This window comes from Bacillus rossius, chromosome 7 (assembly GCF_032445375.1).
Source record: "Bacillus rossius redtenbacheri isolate Brsri chromosome 7, Brsri_v3, whole genome shotgun sequence".
NCBI lineage: Eukaryota > Metazoa > Arthropoda > Insecta > Phasmatodea > Bacillidae > Bacillus > Bacillus rossius.
In genome coordinates this window covers 31,360,214-31,381,889 of record NC_086335.1, presented here as the reverse complement: position 1 = coordinate 31,381,889, position 21,676 = coordinate 31,360,214, and the positions used below count along the sequence as shown (strand labels likewise).

General features: G+C 36.9%; 1 protein-coding gene across 1 annotated transcript in view; it reads left to right on the top strand.

The window, feature by feature from the left end:
- Positions 1-21,676, top strand: part of LOC134534432 (neuropeptide-like 1) — a 103,721-nt gene that overhangs the window by 53,285 nt on the left and 28,760 nt on the right. The window contains exon 2 of the mRNA XM_063372898.1: positions 14,108-15,527. Within this exon, the coding sequence (XP_063228968.1) occupies positions 14,108-15,527 (1,420 nt within the window). The remainder of the gene's footprint in view (positions 1-14,107; positions 15,528-21,676) is intronic.

The following is a 21,676-nucleotide window of genomic DNA, read 5'->3' as shown; positions in this document are numbered from 1 at the left end:
ATATCTTTAAAATGTACCTATAATTAACTAAGTTTTTATCAAACAGTTGGAGTTGGTGTATTCATATTATGATTTAAAAATATTTTGTGAGACCTGATTTTACTTGAGAGACGTTGGTAATGTTTTGTGATTTTCTGAAGGGAAACATGCTTAAAGAAAACTCATAGTTTACTTTGTCACTCCCGCATATTTACAAACTTCGTGTAAGTCCTATATTTTGTGCTGCCAGTGTCTTCAAACGAGGTATTATTTATTTGATTTTTCTTTACCTTCAAGACGCTTAGATTTTCACTCAAAGTTTCCAAACGCCGAAACAACGCATTTAGATTCGTTCCAAGTCGTAAGTCGCCTCGACTTGCTGTCGAGGCAACCCGCTCAATCAATTTCTTCAATAATCGGCTTTTCTTCTGTCACCCCTCCCCTCCCCCCTTCCCCTTCCAAGGTCTCGCCCGAACAGACGCAGCAAATTTCAATCAAGGCGATACGCGTTGGAGGAAATGAAGTCAGGAGCAGAACGACGGTGAGTTGCGAAACAAGAGAAGACGGCAAAATTGGAAGCCCACAAGATAGAGGGACCACAATCATGAGTTTCTCATCCGGGACAGTTTTATGTGGGGCCCCTTAAAAATTCATTCTTCGCTAACGTAAACATATTTAAGATTTTACCAATTAAAAATAGCCAAAAATATATTTAATATTATAAGGCACATGGTAGTGATTTATTTTAAAGACTTCACACGAACAGAATAATTTACACTAATTAGATGGACAGTTATTGTTTATTAAAATTTACATTTAAGTTAAAGTTACAATTAAGCCTACCTGTAAAGTTCAGGATCAAGGACAATCAATTAAGCGAAATAACTTACTCAAAGACATGCTAGGTGTGAATGATAATGCACCTTCTTATTCCCAAATTCACAAAACTGAACTAATCTTAAATATTCCTTAAAAATAATTACAAAAGAACAAAGAACATAAAAATCTACAATGACTCGAGTAATCGGAGGGGACTTATTTAATTAACTCACAAACTATACGCTAATGGTTCGTTTTAATTCATGCGTGGAAAATTTTTATCAATTTATAAACCAATGTGCAATAAAAATATACGTAACAAGTCTTGCTATTGTATTTTGGTATATATATACCAGCAGTAAGTATATGCCGGTTCGAACACTGGAATTGGAGTGAGAAGATAGAGCCGTTGTTCCGCCATCTGGCATTGTGACATCACGGCGGCCATGTTGGATGACTTTGACCTTGACCTTTGATCTTGACCCCGGTCTCCATCTTTTATCCGCCATCTTGGATTACACCATCTTGGATTCCGCCATTTTGTTTTATAGAGCTTTTTGCCATTTTAAATTATGATGTCACCTTTGCAGTTTACGTTACGGTCGCGATATTGAAAATCCGTAATTATTGTCAGAAAAAAATGGGCAAAAATGTATAAAAAAATTAATTCATAAAACATTAATAATTTTTTATTTAAAAAAACCACAAGTCTTAAAATAAATAATAAACCGGTCATTAAGAAGATTATAATACATATTCTCCTTTACAAATTGTCAAAGGCTTAGTAGCACGGCGGTAGAGTGCGCGCTTGGTAATCTCAAGGGAGGTGGTTTTAATGTCATATTTGCGGAATTTTATTTTACTTTTTTAATAATATTATAATACAGTAAAAATATATTATAATGTTTATCAGCTCAATAAGGTTGAGGTTTCTTTACAGAAGTATTTGCAGTCTAGTTTCAGTCGTTTTATAATAAACAAATATACAAACATGTCTTCAGTGTTAAAACATTTATGTTTTAAAATGTTTCAGGTTAATATTATAATACTGCCATAGAAGCGTAACTTGTAACGTGTGCAAAATCTCTGTAGTATTAAATGTGTAGGGAATTTTAACAAAAATGGTAGGTATTTTAATCAAATTCATTGTCGAAAAATCAGACCTAAAGCAGAGATTTTATAATAGCCATTTCTAATATTTAAAAATTTACTGTTGTTACGTACAGCTTATTTCTATCTGCGTTTGATGGTGGCAAGAAACGTTTAAGATTCAAGCATCGAATAATAGCTGCGGGTGCAGAAAGAATTTAGTGATTCGCAACCAGAAAATTTGGTATTTGAAAAGCGACTATTTTATTTATCAGTTTATTCATCACGCTCGGCATTACGTTTTCAGAATTATTCGTTGAAGTTAGTATTATAAGTTTACTTGCACACGAGTTTGCTGGTTACCGAGTTTAGATGTTTACATATCACTGACGAGTACTGAAAAACTCACTCACAATATTTTTTTTGACGTGACAACGTCTAATAAATAGATGAACGCCGGCTGCACGCACGAAAAAGTGTTCCGTTCCGCAGTGTCCCGTTACGCTCATTGTACGCTTGCGCCGCTTCTATCTCTCTTCCACTCGATTGGAACCACCATCGATATGACTTTTTCGAGGCACATTAAACTTGGAACACTCCCATTCGTTTCCTACTTTACCTATCATCGTCCTATCCTTAACAGTGTAACACAGAGTGGAAGAAGTTAAATAGCAAACATGTATAAAAGTTATAGTTAAAATAATCTGTTCGCTAAAGTAATAAATATATTTGAATTAATGAGTGAAAATAAAAGTAAATTTATCAATTAAATTTTAGATTTCATTTCACTCCTTCTTTGTATCCATACAAACTAGTGATAATTCAATGAAAATGATTCAATTTTATTCATAAAAGTCTGCAATCATTTCATCAGTGTTTTGTTATGACGTTTTCGCGTAAAACTATCGTCCGTAAATCGAGTTTACAGACATCCAATTTTTTTAATAAACACGTCGTTTGATTAAATTAAGATTAATGTATTTCGTTTAAATAATATTTGGCTGCCGAGACAGCTTCGTAACACACATAAACACATACCTCAAATTTGTAAAACTCCTCTGCGACACACTAATCCTATTGACCGTCGCTCATTGTTTTCAGCCAGCTGTGGACACTAGAGTCTTCTCCCAGCAACAGTTTTCCAGCACACGACGATAATTGAGCACTTTTATTTTCATAGTTTCATCTTTCAAGTTAATAAGTGATCTGTTAATTTTTTTTTCTATCGCTCAAGCGTGAAGTTTCACTTCTAACTGCGCGTGCGGCGGCCACGCGCCCATTCTTCCATATATCTCTCTCTCTCGCGGGCGTGCTTGCGGCGTCCTATGAGCATCATGCCGGGAAGGGGGGGGGGGGAATCAGAAGCGGAACGAATTGCGCCGTGACCCACGAGTTCCGGGCGCTGACGCTTGGGGCGCCACCGGCGGAGCGCTGATGCAGACACAAAATTATATATATACATGTGTGTGTGTGTAAATAAAAAAAACCCTGGCGAGCAATACCGGCTGAAGAGCTGGTTCCGACCGCGGCGCGGTGTAGGAGCGGGTAGAGCGTGCTCAGCGAAGTAGCGCGCTAGAGAGGGTGCGTTCTGGCGCTTCAACGACCCTCCGCAACGTTTCATTACACGTCCGGCGAGAGACAGAATAGGGAAAGGGTTGGGGAGGGAGGGAGAGAGGGGTCTATCGCCACAGAGGGCTGGGCTTCTGGGAGATTGCCGCACGAGTGCTATTGCTCTGTCCGTTCTGTAGTCCCACGCCCATGATTGCAGTGCAGGGCAAAAGGCCCCTGCTGTCGCCATACATGCTACTCTGCTTGTTAACACTGAAAAATGTTGGTTTGCGCAACATATTAAATTACATAAAATTTAACTTTTTTTAAATTTTTAATATATTTTTATTTTTCTAAGACCATAAAACTGTCTTTTGACAGAATTATTACATTGTAAATTCTTAACACCTATTATCACTTCACTTGAGTCGATGACTATCAATAACTAGGCATTCAATTAATATACGTGATATGGTCAAATGAAGTAAAAAAAAAAGTTAATATTAAATCAGTATAAAAAAAACGTATGAGCGATCTTTTTCAGTACTCGCCAGATATGTGGAACATATAACCTCGGTAACGAGTGAATTCGTGTGTTCTCGTGTTGCGAATACACTTATAGTACGACACTCGCTAAACGAAATTTAACGAAGAATTCTTTTAAGATAATACCGAGCGTGATAAATACGCGCAAATTGTGTTTTCAATTATTGCATTTATTAAAACGCAAATCACGCGTGGTTTCCGCACCGGCCGCTAGAATTCGTTGCCGGAGCAGCTACGTTCGGCTATTGAATCGTTTGATTAGCAGACCGAAATTTTATACTATATAATGAAACGTCCCCTGTAAAAGCGACAATAATTTTTTTATGTGCCAATCTTGGTAATATTCATTAAACAGTTCATACTATAAAGTTTCCCTTTGTCTTCGTAAACTTTGGTTCGCGCCATCCGCCACAGATGGCGGAACCGTGGTTACATATTTCCGTTCCATGCAACATCCGTTCCATACACGAAATTTCTTCTACCAAATGCCATATACCGAAAGCTAAGATGTTACATATTTATGACAAAAATGGTGAAACCAAGCTAGCGTCTTTCAGTTACGTTTTCTTAAAAGTAATAATTTAATATTATCGATGATGATCATGATAAATTTCCATAAAAAAGGCAATTTTAAGAATTCTCATTCTAAATCATCCAATATACTTACACATATTTAAGTGTCTTTTAAAATATACTAGCTGCAATACCCGGTGTTGCCCGGGCTGAACACAGGGCGTTGTTAGTAATTGTCTTCTTAATTTGAATGTCAAGTGTGAAAATTAATTTATATCACTTTCAGATCCCGACAGACGTTGTTCTGCCAATTTATAGTTATTTACCTGGTCTGTATGTAATTTAGACTTTATAAAGCAATATAGAAAAAAGCTGAAAAATAAGAGATTACTAATATTGAAAAGATTCCATTATCTAGCTAATGCTCGGCCTGCATTGCAATACCTCATTCAGTTTTGTTTTGTAATATGTTTGAAGTAGTTCCACATATACAAATCATCTATCCATCTCTCTATATAATTATATTTATCTCTATCTACATCTGTATACATCTACGTATCTCTCTATCTCTATTTATCTCTTTATATCTACATATATACTTCCCACTATCCCTATATATTCTATATATAAATCTCTATATAGCTCTATACATCTATAGGTATATCTCTTTATCTAACCCATTTCATTCTCTATACCTCGCTCCATCTCAACTAACCTGTATCTCTCCGTCTCTGTCTCATTCTATATATATCACTCTATCTCTGTCTCTCTTTTATATTTAAATAAATTGTGTCATGCGTGCGCACTTATACAACAAAAACAGAAGAAGTGCCGCTATATAAAATGAAATAAACACTTTTTTTGACACGATTCGTGCTCCAACTATTGAAAAAATAGTTCAGTAACCTTCATGGGCATGCGCATAAAAAATCACCAAAATTTCATCGCAATCGGATGAATGGTATAGGAACGCATACGGCACAAACAAACGAAAATTAAAGACATGACAAACGCATCAAACAATGGTGCGTTTTAAAATTCAAGGCAACTCTATCTATTGACGAAGTTAAGAACAAAACTGTTATGAGCGCCTTTATTTTGCTAGCCGCTGCGAGTTCCACTAAGCGGACTGGTCTCACCAAGGAGAAAAATATTAATTTTCCAGACCTTACTTTGGCCCGAATGCACAGATTCCACTAGAAATTTAGTAGTAACTTGTACTGCATTTAGTGAAGGATTCGAACGACACTAAATTTCGTATGTTAAGAATAATTTAGTAATAGCCTCGCTAGGCTTAAACAAGTATAGTGTTGAGGCTTACTAACTCACGAAGATAGTCGAGTTTAATCGAATATGGCCTGATTTTAATGACGTCAAGTCTGACGTCACGAACTCGGCCAATAGGGAACGGGTATTTTTGTTTATATTTAATTTACTGTGTTCAAATAATAAGCATTGAGTTTTTGGGTTATCCACGTTGTTGTCATGTAATGCATCGTGCTCCCAGACAGTTTTCAGAGAGATTCTATTAGTAGATCCTAAGCAACCATTCAAATTATTAAGGAAAACGTTTTTTATGGCTGACTTAATTACCTGCAAATAATCCATTTTATTTTGAAGTATGTTGTATTTAGTTCATAACACCATTTTTAATTAGCTAACCTTACTGTACCTTTATAGTCTCGTTTTAAAAGATAAACCTACCTAAATGCTTATTAAAAAAAGGGAAACTACTGGCAAACTATATTTTTCTGTTAAGATTATGTTTGGTTATGTGACTGAAAATATAAACTTTTAAGAGATGGTGTATACTTCCTTAATAATGTTATGAGTAATTTTTCAGATGTTAAGCAAAGAATCAGAAAATGTTAACAAATGGTGATTTTTAGATGATTGACTATGTTTAGGTAAAAATCATTGAATTTTGTGTTGTAACATGTTCTTAACAAATTTTTTACTAGTGATCTGAAAATATTGAAATAAAATTCTTAAAATTGTATTAAGAGTTTCTCTGTATCAATTCAATGAATATATTCTCTAACATTGAGATATTTATAAAACAAATACTGGCTTAACTATTTCGAACAGTTGTTTTAAAATACTTTACTGTATCTGTTTGGACAAAGAATACCAATTTGTTGTTGTTCCCTAAGTTTACTACTTTTAAAAATTACTGAATCTATTAGCTGTATTTTTTTTCACATCTTAAAGTAGTTTGAGAACCCTTTAGACTAGCTGATTCTGAGAAATACAGTTATAACATATGAGAAAAGACTGTTTAGGTTAGGTAGGAAATATAAATTACCATTTTAACAAAATTATACATTAATATAGCTGACTAAGAAGATGCACGAAGATGATAGTCTCCAGAATTACTAGTTCAGTCTTCATGACACAAAGCTTTATTTGGTTTAGTTTAACCAAGGTGAAGAACCAGAAGAATTTTCACAAACTGCTATAAAAGGTTTATTTGTGTCTAAAAATATAATATAGAGGTATAAGTAAGTTACTAAAATATCTCTTAGAAGAAGGGGTTGAGTAGAGAGCACTTTTTAAAACAAAATCATAAATTTTGTACATAGTGGCAGCTGGGGTAAAAAAACATGTACATAACAACATAAGTAGAAGGTCTTAAAGGGGATTAAGAATATACATTTTTACAAATATATAAACAGTCTAGCACAGATTTCACGTATTATTAAAACCAACTTTTCACTTGAGTTATTATAGCCTATACATTCCAAACAGTTTTAAATTATATGATATTTGTTTATTACAGTAAATAACTATTCACAAGGTTGTGTGCAGTTTGAAATGTTAATATAATTAAAACATGCATACAATTTTAAGAATAAAAAATACGCCAAGCTAAAAAAAAAAATATTTCATCTTCCTTTATCCATATGTTTAGGTATTACCAACACTGGTTAGTTTTGCACTGGTCCAATGTGATTTTCTGTTGAAACCCAACCTGGCAATAGGTTTGTTATCTTGCTACGTAATTCAGATTCCCCAGCTAAGAGCTATTATATAGCGTAGTCTCAAAATTGCAATGAATCTGTAATGTAAACGGCCAAATGTACAACTAAACAATCATAACACCTTAAAACTTGGCTAATTTTTAATCGCATAAAGAGCATACTTAAACATTACACGATAATGGAACTGAATTTAACATTATTCACAAAAACACAGCTATTATGCCTTTGTTTTGTCCACCAATCTCTCTGTCTGTCTCCCTCCCTCACATTGCATTTTCTGTTTGCCTTATAAAGCAGTAAATGGTGCTGAAAGCAGGGTTGATAATATTCAGTTTTTTTTTTCAAACCATGATATTCACTACGTTCACTTTTTCTTTCATTATTTTGGAAATAAGGTTTCAAGGACACTAAAAATGTTGAACTTTCTACCAAAGGACTGGAAACCGGGCAGTTATACTGTCATACACTCTTACCATAGTGATCATATAGATATTACCCTTCTCTGTGTTCCTCTTGTCCCTATGGACCTTGTAGCAGTGATCCATCTATAGCTTGTCTTAACATAACACCCTACCCCACACATCACACCTACTTGGCAGAAGGAAAGAGGAGAAGGGGGGGGGGAAAGAAAAGAAACACAGACTTTTGTATTAAAATCTTGAAGCCTTTATTCATTCCAGTTATAATTTTATGTTGTGGTATCTACTGTGCAACTATTTGCCATTAAGCTTATTAATGATTTATAAATGTCAGCAATTCTCTAAAATTAGGTTTGATAGATTTTATATTTAAAACTGGCAATAATTAAGCTTGAGAAATGAAGGTTCTTAAATGTGGGTGTGTTCTGCCAAGGCTTGAACATAATGGACAATAACAAATGAAAAAATTCTATGCATCAACTATTTTTATACCACTATTTCTCTGATTCGCACAAGCCTCAATCCTACTTTATAAAATGCTACAATTCTATAACATCCTTAATTTAACAATAAAAAGTAAATTTAATAAAAAAGACTGCTGACTGCCACCTTAAAAATCTATATTTTTATGTGTGTAAAAGAAACAAACATGATTATATAAACATTGCACAAAACTTACCCATTTACTTATATGTTGACTTATTGCACCAGTTTCCACATCACCTTAGAGGAAGCCCTCTGGAGGTATAGTGCTCAATGCGTTATCTCCTATTTTTTTATACATGGCGAGATTCCCCAAGAGGCCTATTGCATTCCATGTTCTGGACTGCACCTGGAAAAGAAAAAAAGTTGTGAATTCACCAGTCAAACTGTTATTAATTATACAATGATAATTTGAAACTGTTATATACATTCACAGAAAACCACAAAATCTAACCTATTCAGGTGAAATGACGTTCAATGAACATTGCCCTCATTGCAGCTCCTCTGTTGTTGCGTGGATGCAAATTTGCAACGGGAACTACAGGTAAGACACGAAGCTCATCAACTGGAGGTGGCAATGGCTCTTCATGCTGAACCGCAATGTTGTGCAGCACAGCACATGCAAGAATCACCTTGTTTGAAGTTACCAGTTTTGTTCGCAGCTTTTGTCCAAGGCATGCGAACCGTCTCTTCCACACGCCAAATAATCGTTCCACAACGTTTCTCGTCCTTCTGTGAGCAACATTGTAACGAATATCCGCTGCTGTTGTTGGAACCAGTACTGGGGTGTACAGGAATGTCAACTGTGGATACCCATTATCTCCTAGAAGTATTCCTGGTAGTCCTCGATTTTCAAACCTAACCATTACCCTACTGTTACTAAATATCCGGGCATCATGGGTACTACCAGGCCATCGTGTTACAATGTCCATGATCTCAAGGTTCGGACCTGCAACAACCTGATGTGCATACATTTTTTAAATCATCCAAACACTTCCATCTAGTAATTTTTCATCTAGTATGAGTGTCACTTTTAGATAATGTTTTTCCGTCAGAAAAAATAAAATACTAAAGAATCAATGATAACTGTTTAATTTTATTTAAAATTTGTTTTACGTTGTTAATACAGAAGTAGAATATTAAAAATTAATTCTTAATTTAGATAGTATGTGTGTGTGTGTATATATATATATATCAACACACCAATGAATTATTTTCATGACACAAAAATAAGTACCAACACAAACCTGAACATTCAAAGACATGTACTGTTTCCTGTTACGGTACAACTCTGCAAACTGGCCACCAGGATTACTAATGCATATGTGTGTGCAGTCAATGCAACCAGTTACTCCAGGAAATTCACCCAAATCGTAGAACTTCCTCTGGTTACTGCGAATACCTTCTGCTCCTGGGAAGTGTGCATACTGCAGCAAATGTCCTGCCAGCTCATTTGAGGTTACCTGTACAAATGTTTCACATTTAATTCAAATATAAATTACTAACTCACTCCAAACTTCTAAGTGTAGGTAAATGCTTCATAATTTAAATGATTTAAACTGCTCTATTTATAACTTTCTATTTATTGCAGTCATTACAAACATCGTAAGGGCAGCACCATGCATTGTCAGTTGTGTTGACCACTAATTTACCAGTTACCTTTGCATGTAAACAAACATCCACCTACAATTTTTCCAGAAAACTTAATACCAAACTGTTATCAGACAGACAATTTGGCAACTGCAGATATTAAAAACTCTGTAATTATGCTCTTATCATTTATCCAAGTTTATAACTTGGTCCTGATGAATATTGAAAGATTTTGCTCATAACAAAGAATTTTGGAGGTAAATGTAACACAATGCTGCTTTTCCATAAAGTAAAAAGAAAATGTCATAAATACCATCTTCCAAAACAAAAAACATTCCTGTATTTACCCTGAATACAGCATTTCTTAATTCCTACTGTTACTGAGAAATTTCAGTTTATAGCTCACATTTAAATCATGTGCATTAACGCTGTCACAGACATTAATTGTTTACCAGTGTTGGTTTGTGTTTGTTTTGAAGAACTTTATCCCAATATAGTAAATGGTTGATTAGGCAAGATTGGCAAAATACAGTAGGTACTTCCAAAAATTGTGGATGGTCATTTTGATATAGCTTCATTAAAAATACTATAAAATATTTCATACGACTGATAAGGAATAACCAATTTAAGAGGTAGCTACTCTGATCTAATCAACTGTTCACATGATTACACTGTAATTTTAATGTAGCTATATACCAATCCAACAAACTGTCCACAATATTTTTTAAGTATTTTCAACATCACTAACATTACATAACATAATTCCACAGTATTTTAATTTTTAATGTCGCTACTTATTCTCCCCAACTAACTGTCCAGAGTATTTTCAAGCATTTTTTATGTTGATAATGTAACCATAACCCAAATTTTTTAAAGTAACACATAACGTATTAAATAACTCTGATAATAAAACAATTACATCCATTGACTGAAGTTCTCTAAAACAAACAAATTGATGCTAGTAAAATAATTGCGGTGGCAGCAACAATGCACAGGTACTGTAATATACGTTAAAGGCGGCTATGGCAGCAGCAAAATACAAGTATTGTAAACTTAAGTTTTGACGTGTTATTTCTCATAAACTATTACGTATTTATGGACGCTGTTTTCAGGGTAAGTACAGAAATGGTATTTTTGAAATTTTACTTTGTGGAGGTAAAAGTTCTGTATTGCTTATCCAAGTTAACCATGTGATCCTGATGATATGATCCTGATGGCATGATCTTGTACACCTGATGCGCGAAACCTGACGTAAGTTAACTTATACGTAGGTAATTTATTTTTTACATCAGGTTTCACACTGTAGCGCAAAACGCATCGGCGCTACGCGCCTTCCCCCTGCATAACAAAATAAGCATCATGTACACAGGATCAGGTGTACAGGATCATGCCATCAGGGTCAAAAGTATATCTGGATACACCTGGATACACAATAGTAATACGGAACCTGTACCATTTTCCCCCCTCAAATATGACCTGCTTCCGTTTTTTTATTAAAATTAATATGTAAAATAAAGGGCACAAAACTACTGATGATGTACAGAACCTAAACTTAAAGCAACTCTAACCTTGATAATCCTGCTTACTGTTGCTTGATTCAAGTGAATAAGGTCACTACAAACAATCTGAAAAATAACAAACACAGGACACAGGTTAACGGACAATAAATAAATATAATAAAGGGATGTTCATGACAGTGTTACGAAGAAAACCGACAGTAAATAAATTTTATTTCTAACAGTTGTTTACAACTACAACCAACATAGGTATCGTCAAACTTAGTTCACACTTTAAATTTTATTCTCACATACCTGAAAACTGTTACTGCCATAAAAGCGTAATGCAGTGGTAACTTTAACAATTGCTGGCACCGGCAAACCACGTTTATCTCCTTTATCAGCCGCAACAAGCGGAACGATGGTACCAATTACAGTTTCTTTAGTAAAACGAAAACGTTTCACAAACTCCTCATCACTAAAAAATTCCAACGGATTATCCCCATCTCGAAGATATTTTCTAGGCGGCGGATTGTAGGGATCATCCCTAGCATATCGCATAAATTCCACAAACTCGTCACCCACAATGCGTCGTACAGCTTCCATGATGCGAAAAGTAGCACTAAATAGCAATTTAGTGAGGTCAACCGGCGACTAAATATTCGCTGCACGAAAACACTTAAAAAATAAGCACCACTAATACTTCACAACCTGTGCATACCGAAATTGCAATTTAGTACAACTTAATACTCAAATTTAGTAATAGTATGGTCTGTGCATTCGGCCCTATGTGTATGATCGTGCGGTAGACATAGAGAAATGACACTCACTCACTATTTGTATGTCTATGACCTATGATTTTTTCTGTTATGAAATGAAATTATCACTTTTTCACTCCCTTAGGGATGGAATTTCATATTAATATGGGGTACATATGTTAATCCAGGTTATAAGCTAGCTGTAGGCCAAATTTCATTCAAATTCATTCAGTAGTTTTTACGTGAAAGAGTAACAAACATCCATCCATACTTACAAACTTTCGCTTTTATAATATTAGTAGGATAAATTCTTTGCATTATAAGGTTTTATCTTAAAATTTTTGTGCTTTTTGTGTAACTAGCAACCGAGCACACCGAAACGAACACGCTAATGGTAGAAGTTGTGCGTTGGGAATACAGAGTGAATGACCATTTAAATGCACACTGCAAATTAAATATGGACTCACAATTATCTGTCGCGTCTGTCCGTAAGCCAATCGTCCGTCAACAAGCCGAGCGATTTACAATCATTCGCACGTCCTCAAATACTTTTTTTTTTTCATTTTAATGCTGCCAACAGACCAATAATCTTACTGGTGAAAATTTATCTTGTATATATATATATATATATATATATATATATATATATATATATATATTGACGGTTATGAAATTTAAGCACTTATTAGATAATTCAGTTCTTTTTTTTTCACCCTAATATTTAATAAAATATTTTCAGTTGCTAAAAATATGTTCAAACGTATGTTAATAACATTTAAAGGAAGCCGCTAAACAAATAAATATACTTAATAACCTTATATAACAGTAAATGTCGCCGGAAATAGGTATCTTGCTAACATTTTGGAGGTTACTTCATAAGTCCGTCGAAAGTTAAAGCTTGTTAAGGTTCTGACGGACGAATGGAGTTTTCCGGGCCCTCTGATTGGCTGCAGGTCACGTGATTGACGGACGGATGGGTGACGGACGGATAAGACGGACAATTGTCGGTAACGGCCTCATTCGCTGTTCAGCTGACATCCGCCAGCGTATACTGCCAACACCGACTAAAGTCTGGTGGGTGTTGACACTGCTTTCTTTTATGACTTGAAACGTCTTTTATTCCGGTCAGATTTAAAAAATAATAATTTTTTTAACGTAAATATTACCAACCGTAAACATGATACCACAAAAGGAGATTTGTAATAACATTGAACTTATTTTAAAAAAAACAATTTCATCTACAACGCGGTACCGTTCGGTTTTGTTTAACAGTAACGTAAATTCTTACTGGGATGTTTTGGGAGTATGAGTTTCCTTCAGCGGGCGTTAGAATGTCGCCCTCCGTAGCGCAGTCGTGCGCGCGCCGGCTTGCGGTGCGAGGGGTTCTGGGATCGACTCCCGGGTCAGCCTTGGGTGAACATTTACGCCTTATAAATTCGTCACAAAAAAAATAATACCAAGTCTATAAAAGCTGCCAGATTAAGTAAATAAATGTCTATAAAATGTTGGTCGGTGATTATGAATACGAAAGAGCTAAACATTTAAAAAAAAAAAATAGTAAGATCATTAGTTGCCTGGGAGCAGATATTTCGCTGGTGGGAATGTGGTGAACGTTTCGATGGGCCAGTGTTCTCTCTCATAGTACTCGCCCCTCACACACGAAACCCCAAAATTAATTTCGTCAATGTCCCATTCTCGCATCATCAACTTTTATAAGAAACTCAAATTCGACGTGAAGTTAGGACGTCAATGAAATACTGGGCTCTAATTTCAGTAAGCCGGTGTCTAATCCAGGTTCGAGGGAAATGCTGGGGTGGTTCCTTGATGCAAGCCACGGCTAGTATGAGTGGTCTGTGTCGCTGAGCTGGGCGGCTGGGCTGTTGCAGGTCCGCGCCGACGGCCCGGACAAGCGCAACCTGGGCTCCCTGGCGCGCAGCCGCATGCTGCCCGCCGCAGGCAAGCGCTACGTGGCGGCGCTCGCGAGGAACGGCGACCTGCCCTACTTCGCGCAGCGCCAGTGGCACAAGAAGCTGCACCCCATGGTGTCGGGCGGCGGCCTCGGCGCCGACAAGCGCTTCGCGGGCGGCGAGGAGGAGGGCGCGGTGGGCCGCATCGAGGCCATCCTGCGCGACATCATGGACACGGAGGAGCGCTGGCGGCGGCAGCGCGACGACCTCAAGCTGGAGCTGCTCAAGCTGGAGGTGGACGAGCTGCAAGACGAGGACGACGACGTCAAGAGGTCGGTGTCCTCGCTCGTGCGGACCGGCGGCCTGCCCTACAAGAGCCCCGTGGGGAAGAGGAACGTCGAGGCGCTGGCCAGGGCCGGCTACCTGCCGGCGCCCAAGGAGCCGCAGTCCGACGAGGACATGGACTCGGAGAACTCCGACGAGAACAACCGCATGGGCAAGAGGAGCATCGCGTCCCTGGCGGCGGGCGGTGGCTTCCAGTACCCTGGGGGCGACAAGCGCGGCGGGATAGAGGCGCTGGCCAGGAACGGCTACCTGCACAGGGACTCCGCCGCGGACCTGGACGGATTCATCCAGCAGCTGTACGACCAGGAGGCCCTCGAGAAGAGGAACCTCGGCTCGCTGGCCCGCAGCTTCGGCCTGCCGTCGGGCGGGAAGCGCAACCTGGGCTCCTTCGCGCGCAGCGGCGGGTTCTCCGCCATCCGCACGTCGCCCTCGAAGAAGGGCGACGAGGACGAGGGGGAGGGCGACGACGGCCAGGAGGACGAGAAGCGGAACCTGGGCTCGTTCGCCAGGACGAGGCAGAGGCCGCTGGAGGGCAAGCGCTACCTCGCGTCCGCGCTCAGGGGCCGCTCCTACTCCAAGAAGGACGACGACGAGGAGGAGGAGGAGGAGGAGGTCAAGAGGCACGTCGGCTCGATGGCGAGGGGCAGCCTGTTCCCCTACGGGAAGCGGTTCCTGGACGACATGGACGAGTCCCGCGAGCAGTTCGCGCGGGATCTGGCTGGCGCGGACGGCGACCCGGAGCAGAAGAGGCATCTCGGCTCGCTGCTGCACAAGAAGTCCAGCCGGTCGACGGGCAGCGACCTGGCCGCCTACCACTCCAACGACACGGCCGCCGGCGACCCGTCGAGCCGTCTGAAGACCAGCGAGGCGGGCCGCGCGCCAGAAGATACCTCGGGCAAGAGAACCAAGAGACAGGCGTACCTCGTGCCGGCTCCTCCCGCAGAGCTGTCGGACGAGTATCCCATGCCCGTCATCCAGAACTCCGAGCTGTTCGACTACGAGGACATGGATGACCTGCTCGCTGGCGAAGACGCGCCTTCCAAGAGATTCCTTGGTGAGTGAAGCAGGCGCGGTCACCTCGCAGCGATGTGTTCCTCGACCATGCGTGGTTGAAGCGTATCAGCCTGAACCTATGTATGGTAGGTAGCGCCCAGTCGGTACCAAGTGGTTCGAATTCCACTTCAATATTGGAAGTACCACTCAACTTGAACCTTTTCAATACAAGTCGGTGAGGATAGTAATGTTAGTATTTCGAGCAGATGATAAGCTCAAGTTACTAGCAATATTAACACATTTTCGTCTGTACAAAAAGTAAGTGGTTTTTATTGATATATCACTCAAGTCTGTAAAATAAATACCCTCGCTTTTCTAAAGCTAACTTTAAGTATAAAACGTTGCTTTTTAGAAATGTTTAAAGTTTATTTGGTACTGCCAAAAGCATAGAGGTATTTCCAGAATTTTACTTTCATTTTTAACACCACTCTTTTTACGAAATTTTGGTAAAGAATGTTTTTCTTTTTTCTCATCTTAACAATACATAATAACTTTTAGCAAACAGTATATTATATACATATTTTTATACTTATAAAAAATTTTAAATTTTAAAATTTTGCTAACAAATTTATTTATTTATAATACTTTTATTCAATGATATTTTTGTTACAGTAAATAATTAAGTCCTAGGAGTACTTATTTCAAAATATTACTTACGAGACAGCAGTATCGTCTCATCTTTCGTCAAAGATTCCATACATAAATAAATGCTAGGAATTCCAGGAAAGCCTGTTTTAAATTCTTTTTTAATTGATATTATGCCTAGATAAAAATAAAATATGGTGACCATACTTTAAGGCTTGTTTAATGTTTAAGTTCAATGTTCACATTTGTATTATGTGGCTTGGTTTGGTTTGAAAAAGATTCAGTTGAAACATAAGTCGAAAAAATTATGGACACTTCCATTTTCATCATGGAAAATGAGATTGCAAAGTACCTATTTCTAGCATAACATTTTAAAAAAAGCGAAGTGTGGTTAAAAGTTGTTAGTTTTATATAGAAATCATTATTTAGATATATATCTTGAAAATGAATGTACCAAATTAATATTTGCTTTTGTTTTAATATATATTATTAAACTAAAACTAAATATTTTGATTTTTAAGTGGATATAACTAAATTTTGTATTTATAACCAAATTGGAATATTTTTGTACTTCAAAATTATATGTATTATTTATAAGTTAGTATGAAATACGCGTACTTATTGTTTCAAAAATCCCTCTAACTTTTCAGTACGCAAAAACAATAATTAAACCTAAAGGCTGAAGGCATGTCTGACATTTCAAGCAAACCTGAACTTTCGTTGCTAGCACTGTTAAAAATGTAAAATTATTTTGGCACATTCATTTGTTTTAATTTTCACTTTTTTAAATTAAGAAAATTGTGCACGCTTAGTTAATTAAGTAGTCACAAATGTCTTGGAAGTTTCATTTCGTCTATTTTTATTGCATGGTAGAAATGGTTGTGCATATTAATGGTTAGTAAATATATTTAAATCTGATTAATGTTTTAGTTTTAATGTTTTAGTTTATTTTAGTTAATGTATGCAAGTCTTAGAAATGTATTTTGTTATTAGCTTTAAAGAACCTAAATGTTTTTTTTATTTTCTATTAGTTTAAATACATTAAACAAACTACTCGGTTAGGATAATGTATTCGTAATTGTAAATCTGTGAAATTCTCTGTAGGAAAAAAAAGTTACACAGAGAAAATCGACAAGATGGTGCAAAAAAAACTCTTGCGACAATAACTGTCACATAGGTTTCACGGTAAGAATATATTTATAGTGGCTACTGCAACAGGAACATGCGATGGTAATTTCCATGAAGCAAAAATAAGGTTTCTAATGGGACAAAAAAAAATGTTTGTCTAATTTATTATAAAATGGACAATTTCACACGTGTGGTAGTTTTATTTTAATAATTCTCTTTGTTTTAACTATTGAGATACAAATGAAATACAACATATGAGTATTTCAACTATCATAACCATACACATCGCTTAAATAATATAAAATAAAATTTAAGAAGCTGTCCGAATTAGAGATATGCACGACACAGTGTTATCATCAAAGGGCGTCGTGACATTTAATTTAGTTTTAAAAAAAGCACGTGTAGCTCAGTTACCTACACGCGCGAGAAGTGAAGCTTCTTTGGCAATTCAAACCTCTAATCTTAAGTTCTCTCTTTATATCGCATTGGCGTCAGAAAGTTCTCTAAAAAATGTTTCACGGGGTAAATGTTGCATTAAAACTCGGGCCTTGAAATTGTTTACCCTCGTCCCGCCCAAAGAAGCTTCAATGTGAATACTTAGTCACATGCTTTGAGAGCTTGGCGTTCCTCCGATCAGAGGCTTGCGACACGCTTTCCCTGCGCTGCAGTCGACCTGCCGTCGTCGTGAAGCGTTTTCGGGTCTCCTTCCACCCGCGGGGCGTCGCCCGCAATGTCGTGCTGTTTGCATTATTCCTTCATCTGCGACCATTCCTCTCCATGTCCCCGCCATAAGCATTGCATTTGTGTTCTTCGGCCAGATATAAACTGTGCTGATTGTTATCAGCTATTTGTATAAGGTCAGGCAATGTTTCGTGATTAAAATTTTTGTTCGACCACTTGTGTCGTTTTCACTTTCTGTAAGTTCATTTAATATGTTTTCACGGCTATAGGTAACAAGCACAAAGGTTATTTATTTTTACTATTATCCATACTACTTCTTTAAAAAAATATATCCCCTACTATTTCTATAGTTAATATCTGCCACTGTAAATTTACTACGATAGCTCTTTTGCATTTGAAATTTTGCCGTAAATTTTGTCATCATATACTTATTAATAGTTATAAACGAAATGTAAAATGTCACGCAAGTGATAATAACTCGGAACAAAATTGAGTAAAAAAATTTGGAACAAAACATTAACTGCAAGAGTGCTATCAACATAATTTACAGTGCAGTCCTTTGATAATAGTAAAGACCAGAAAACTAAATAAACATGGCATGTGACTCGAACCTTAATATGGAGTGATACAAATCGAAAGAAGCAATATCGGTTTGCATTGCTGTGGTAATATCAATGCAAAATCACCATAATAAGTTTATTGTCATGGCCTATTAGTCAAGAATGATTTTCAAACGACAGGACGACACAAAAGAATAAACGGCCGCAGTACAAACCAAAACAACATAGGCCTAATAACCAATCTGTGGTTTTTCAGTCAATAGTAACCTTTAAAAAAAATCAAGATAAAATGCTACTGCGGGGTGCATCCACAGTAAACACAAATTAGGATGATAAATCACTGTCTGTAAAAAAAAAAAAGCAACGAATAAATACAACAAATAACAACCCCAAAAAATTGACAGTCGTCTCCAAAATCTGTAAAAAATAAAAAAGTGACCGAGTCTTTCAGTACTCGTCTGTAATGTGTTCTTTAATACAAAAAAAACATAACAAAAATTAATCATTCATTAGTCTGGAATAAATATATGGTTCTTCACTTACGTTTCTCAAAACGTTTATCAAGATAAAAATTACTGCTAATCAAACTTTAAAAATTATGTTAACACACTAAGTTGTTGCAACTACAACACTAAACATTTTTTCGTCTGAAATTTTAATTAAATTATACCTATAATTACGTTAAAGTAACTGATGTAAAAGTAAGTTCCGAGGCTTGAAGTTACTTTATCCGTCGCCACCACGATATTGCAAAACTCTAAGTATTGCGAAAATGGTGATTAATTGTCACACCTGGTGATAGTTAATAAGTATGAATAAAATAATAATTTCTGTCATTTAAGTGACTTCCATTAATGCAGTCCCTTAAAACTTTTTTCCACGACGCTCAGCGGGATATGTGGCCAGTAGAGGCGACCCAAACTCAATTTCATTGAAACCTATTAACGCCCAGTAAAGAACCTCAATAGCATAGCATAATGTTCAGGAACAATTTTCTATCGTATTAGAACTGTTCCGAGTGATCTGGAGAGCATATGATTGATCATCCTGACTGAGTGTTCTATGGCACATTTATTACCTCGGCGCTCTTCTGGAAAGCTATATTTCTACAGCAAATATAATGTATTCAGAAGTGAGTTGAAACCAAACCGCCATGAATTGTGATGAAGCGGATTCTAATACACAGAATATTGTTCCCGAACTATCAAGTTTTGCAATGAGGTTTTTTTTAATGGGTTTCGATTAAAAAGATTTGGCCGCCTCAACTGGCTTACTGTGCGACGCAAAAACTACACTCGCCCAATGTTCTGGGTGTCTAGCAACACTGTACATTTTTATGTAAATGGAACATTAATATTCGTGCAAAATGACGCATATTTTTACATTTGTACATTTATAAAAAAACAACTGTATCATTACAAAATGGATTCTCAGTAATACAGGGTTCGGATTCTTACCCGGGCATTTATGCTTTGTGTTGTCCCGGTACCTACAATAGTCAGAAAATTATTTGTAAACCGTTCCAGTATTAAGTGACCACTTTAATAAGCATAATACAACAAAATAAAGTCTAATTGTTCAATTTTGTTTCCATTGATTAAAAAAATGCATGAATGGAACATCGATTAAAATATAAAATTATGCACCAATTTTCTAATAAATACTCAGTGCTATCTTGAAAAACGTATTTAATATATGCAAAACTACCAGAAGCTAAGCACAATATCTGTTTTTTAGTATTACAAACTATTTTTTCTGTGTAGACAAAAAGTGGGTTCACGCAGTGTCCATGTGGTAATTCACGCGTGCCCACGGTAGGACTTGCAAAAGAAATACGCTTGCAGATACTTATTAAAAAACTGTTGCCAAAAAGTACTAAAATTGGTCGTCAGAAGTATAGAAAATGTATCATTAATGAAAAAGAATTGAAACTTAAAAAACACTTAAGACGAGCTAGTAGAGTTTATCAACCAAAACAATCCGTAAAAAAAACACCATGCACTGACACATTTTGAAACAGTCTGAAGATGCTTTAAGAGTTTTCCAACTTAATTACTAAAGACCTGCAAAATTCGCGGTTTCGATGGCCTTCAGGATAGACTGCACATACCCCTGTACACTCGGGCAAATAACGCAAGTTCATTGGCTGCCGAGTTGTGTAAGTCGTCTCAGCTGGTTTGTCTGTGATTCGATCCTTCTTTGGTTGAGGGTTTATAACTGGTTGAGATTCGTCCAGATGAACAGTAAGCCAATAGCAAAATTATGTAAGAGGTATATGTGTTTGAATTCTAGCCTATCACCGAATGAATTCGCGAATTTTGCAGGTCTCTATTAATAACACTGAATTTCTGCAGTTTTAACAGTTTCATAACTATACTGAGGACTAGCACGTAGAAGCAGCGGCTCCCTCGGTCATCGATCGAGTGATCGCGTCTTCAAGCGGTTCTGGGTTTCAAGATACTGGGGCGGTCACCATAGAGTCAGTGTTTGAGAGCAGACGGGGCTGCTCAGTAGCGAGTTTTTTGTGACCAGCATGCGCTGTGCCTACAAACATGTGACGCGTTCGCTTGAAAAAATCAGCATCTCGGATGTGTACCGAAAAATAAAATGGTGAAAAACGTACTTTTATTTTATGTCAACAAAACTGGAGACTCAACTCAACCAGTACTATAAAATTGCTTCTTTATTTCGTCTTGTAGTCGCATTTAATCACCAGGAAAAATGTTTGTAAAAACCCAAATTTAAAAAACAAATGTGATCCTAAGATACCTGAATTTATTATACTTGGGGTCGGAATTTACCGTCACCAGTAAAGAAAATAAATATGTTTTTTCCTTACACAATGACGTATATTATCAATATAGGTACCTATATAGGTATATAGTGTCACCCGAACTTCTGTACTTTTAAGCTATCAATGCCCATATTTCCCTCCTCCTATAAAAGTAAGGTGAAGTGAATTTTAGCCAAACTGAAAATTTTGGATTTTAATTCTGTCAGTCATACTTGTCAATAACTGTGCAAAAAATTCAACTGAGATTTGACTGTGTCGTACTTAAAATGATACCGAGTAAAAAAAATTCCTTTTTATCACATTTTTGACGACAGAAATACTCAGAGTGCATTTTAAATCGTTCAGTTTCATTGTAATTCTTTGTAAACGAAGTGAGAATAATAATGTAAATATTGTATAAAT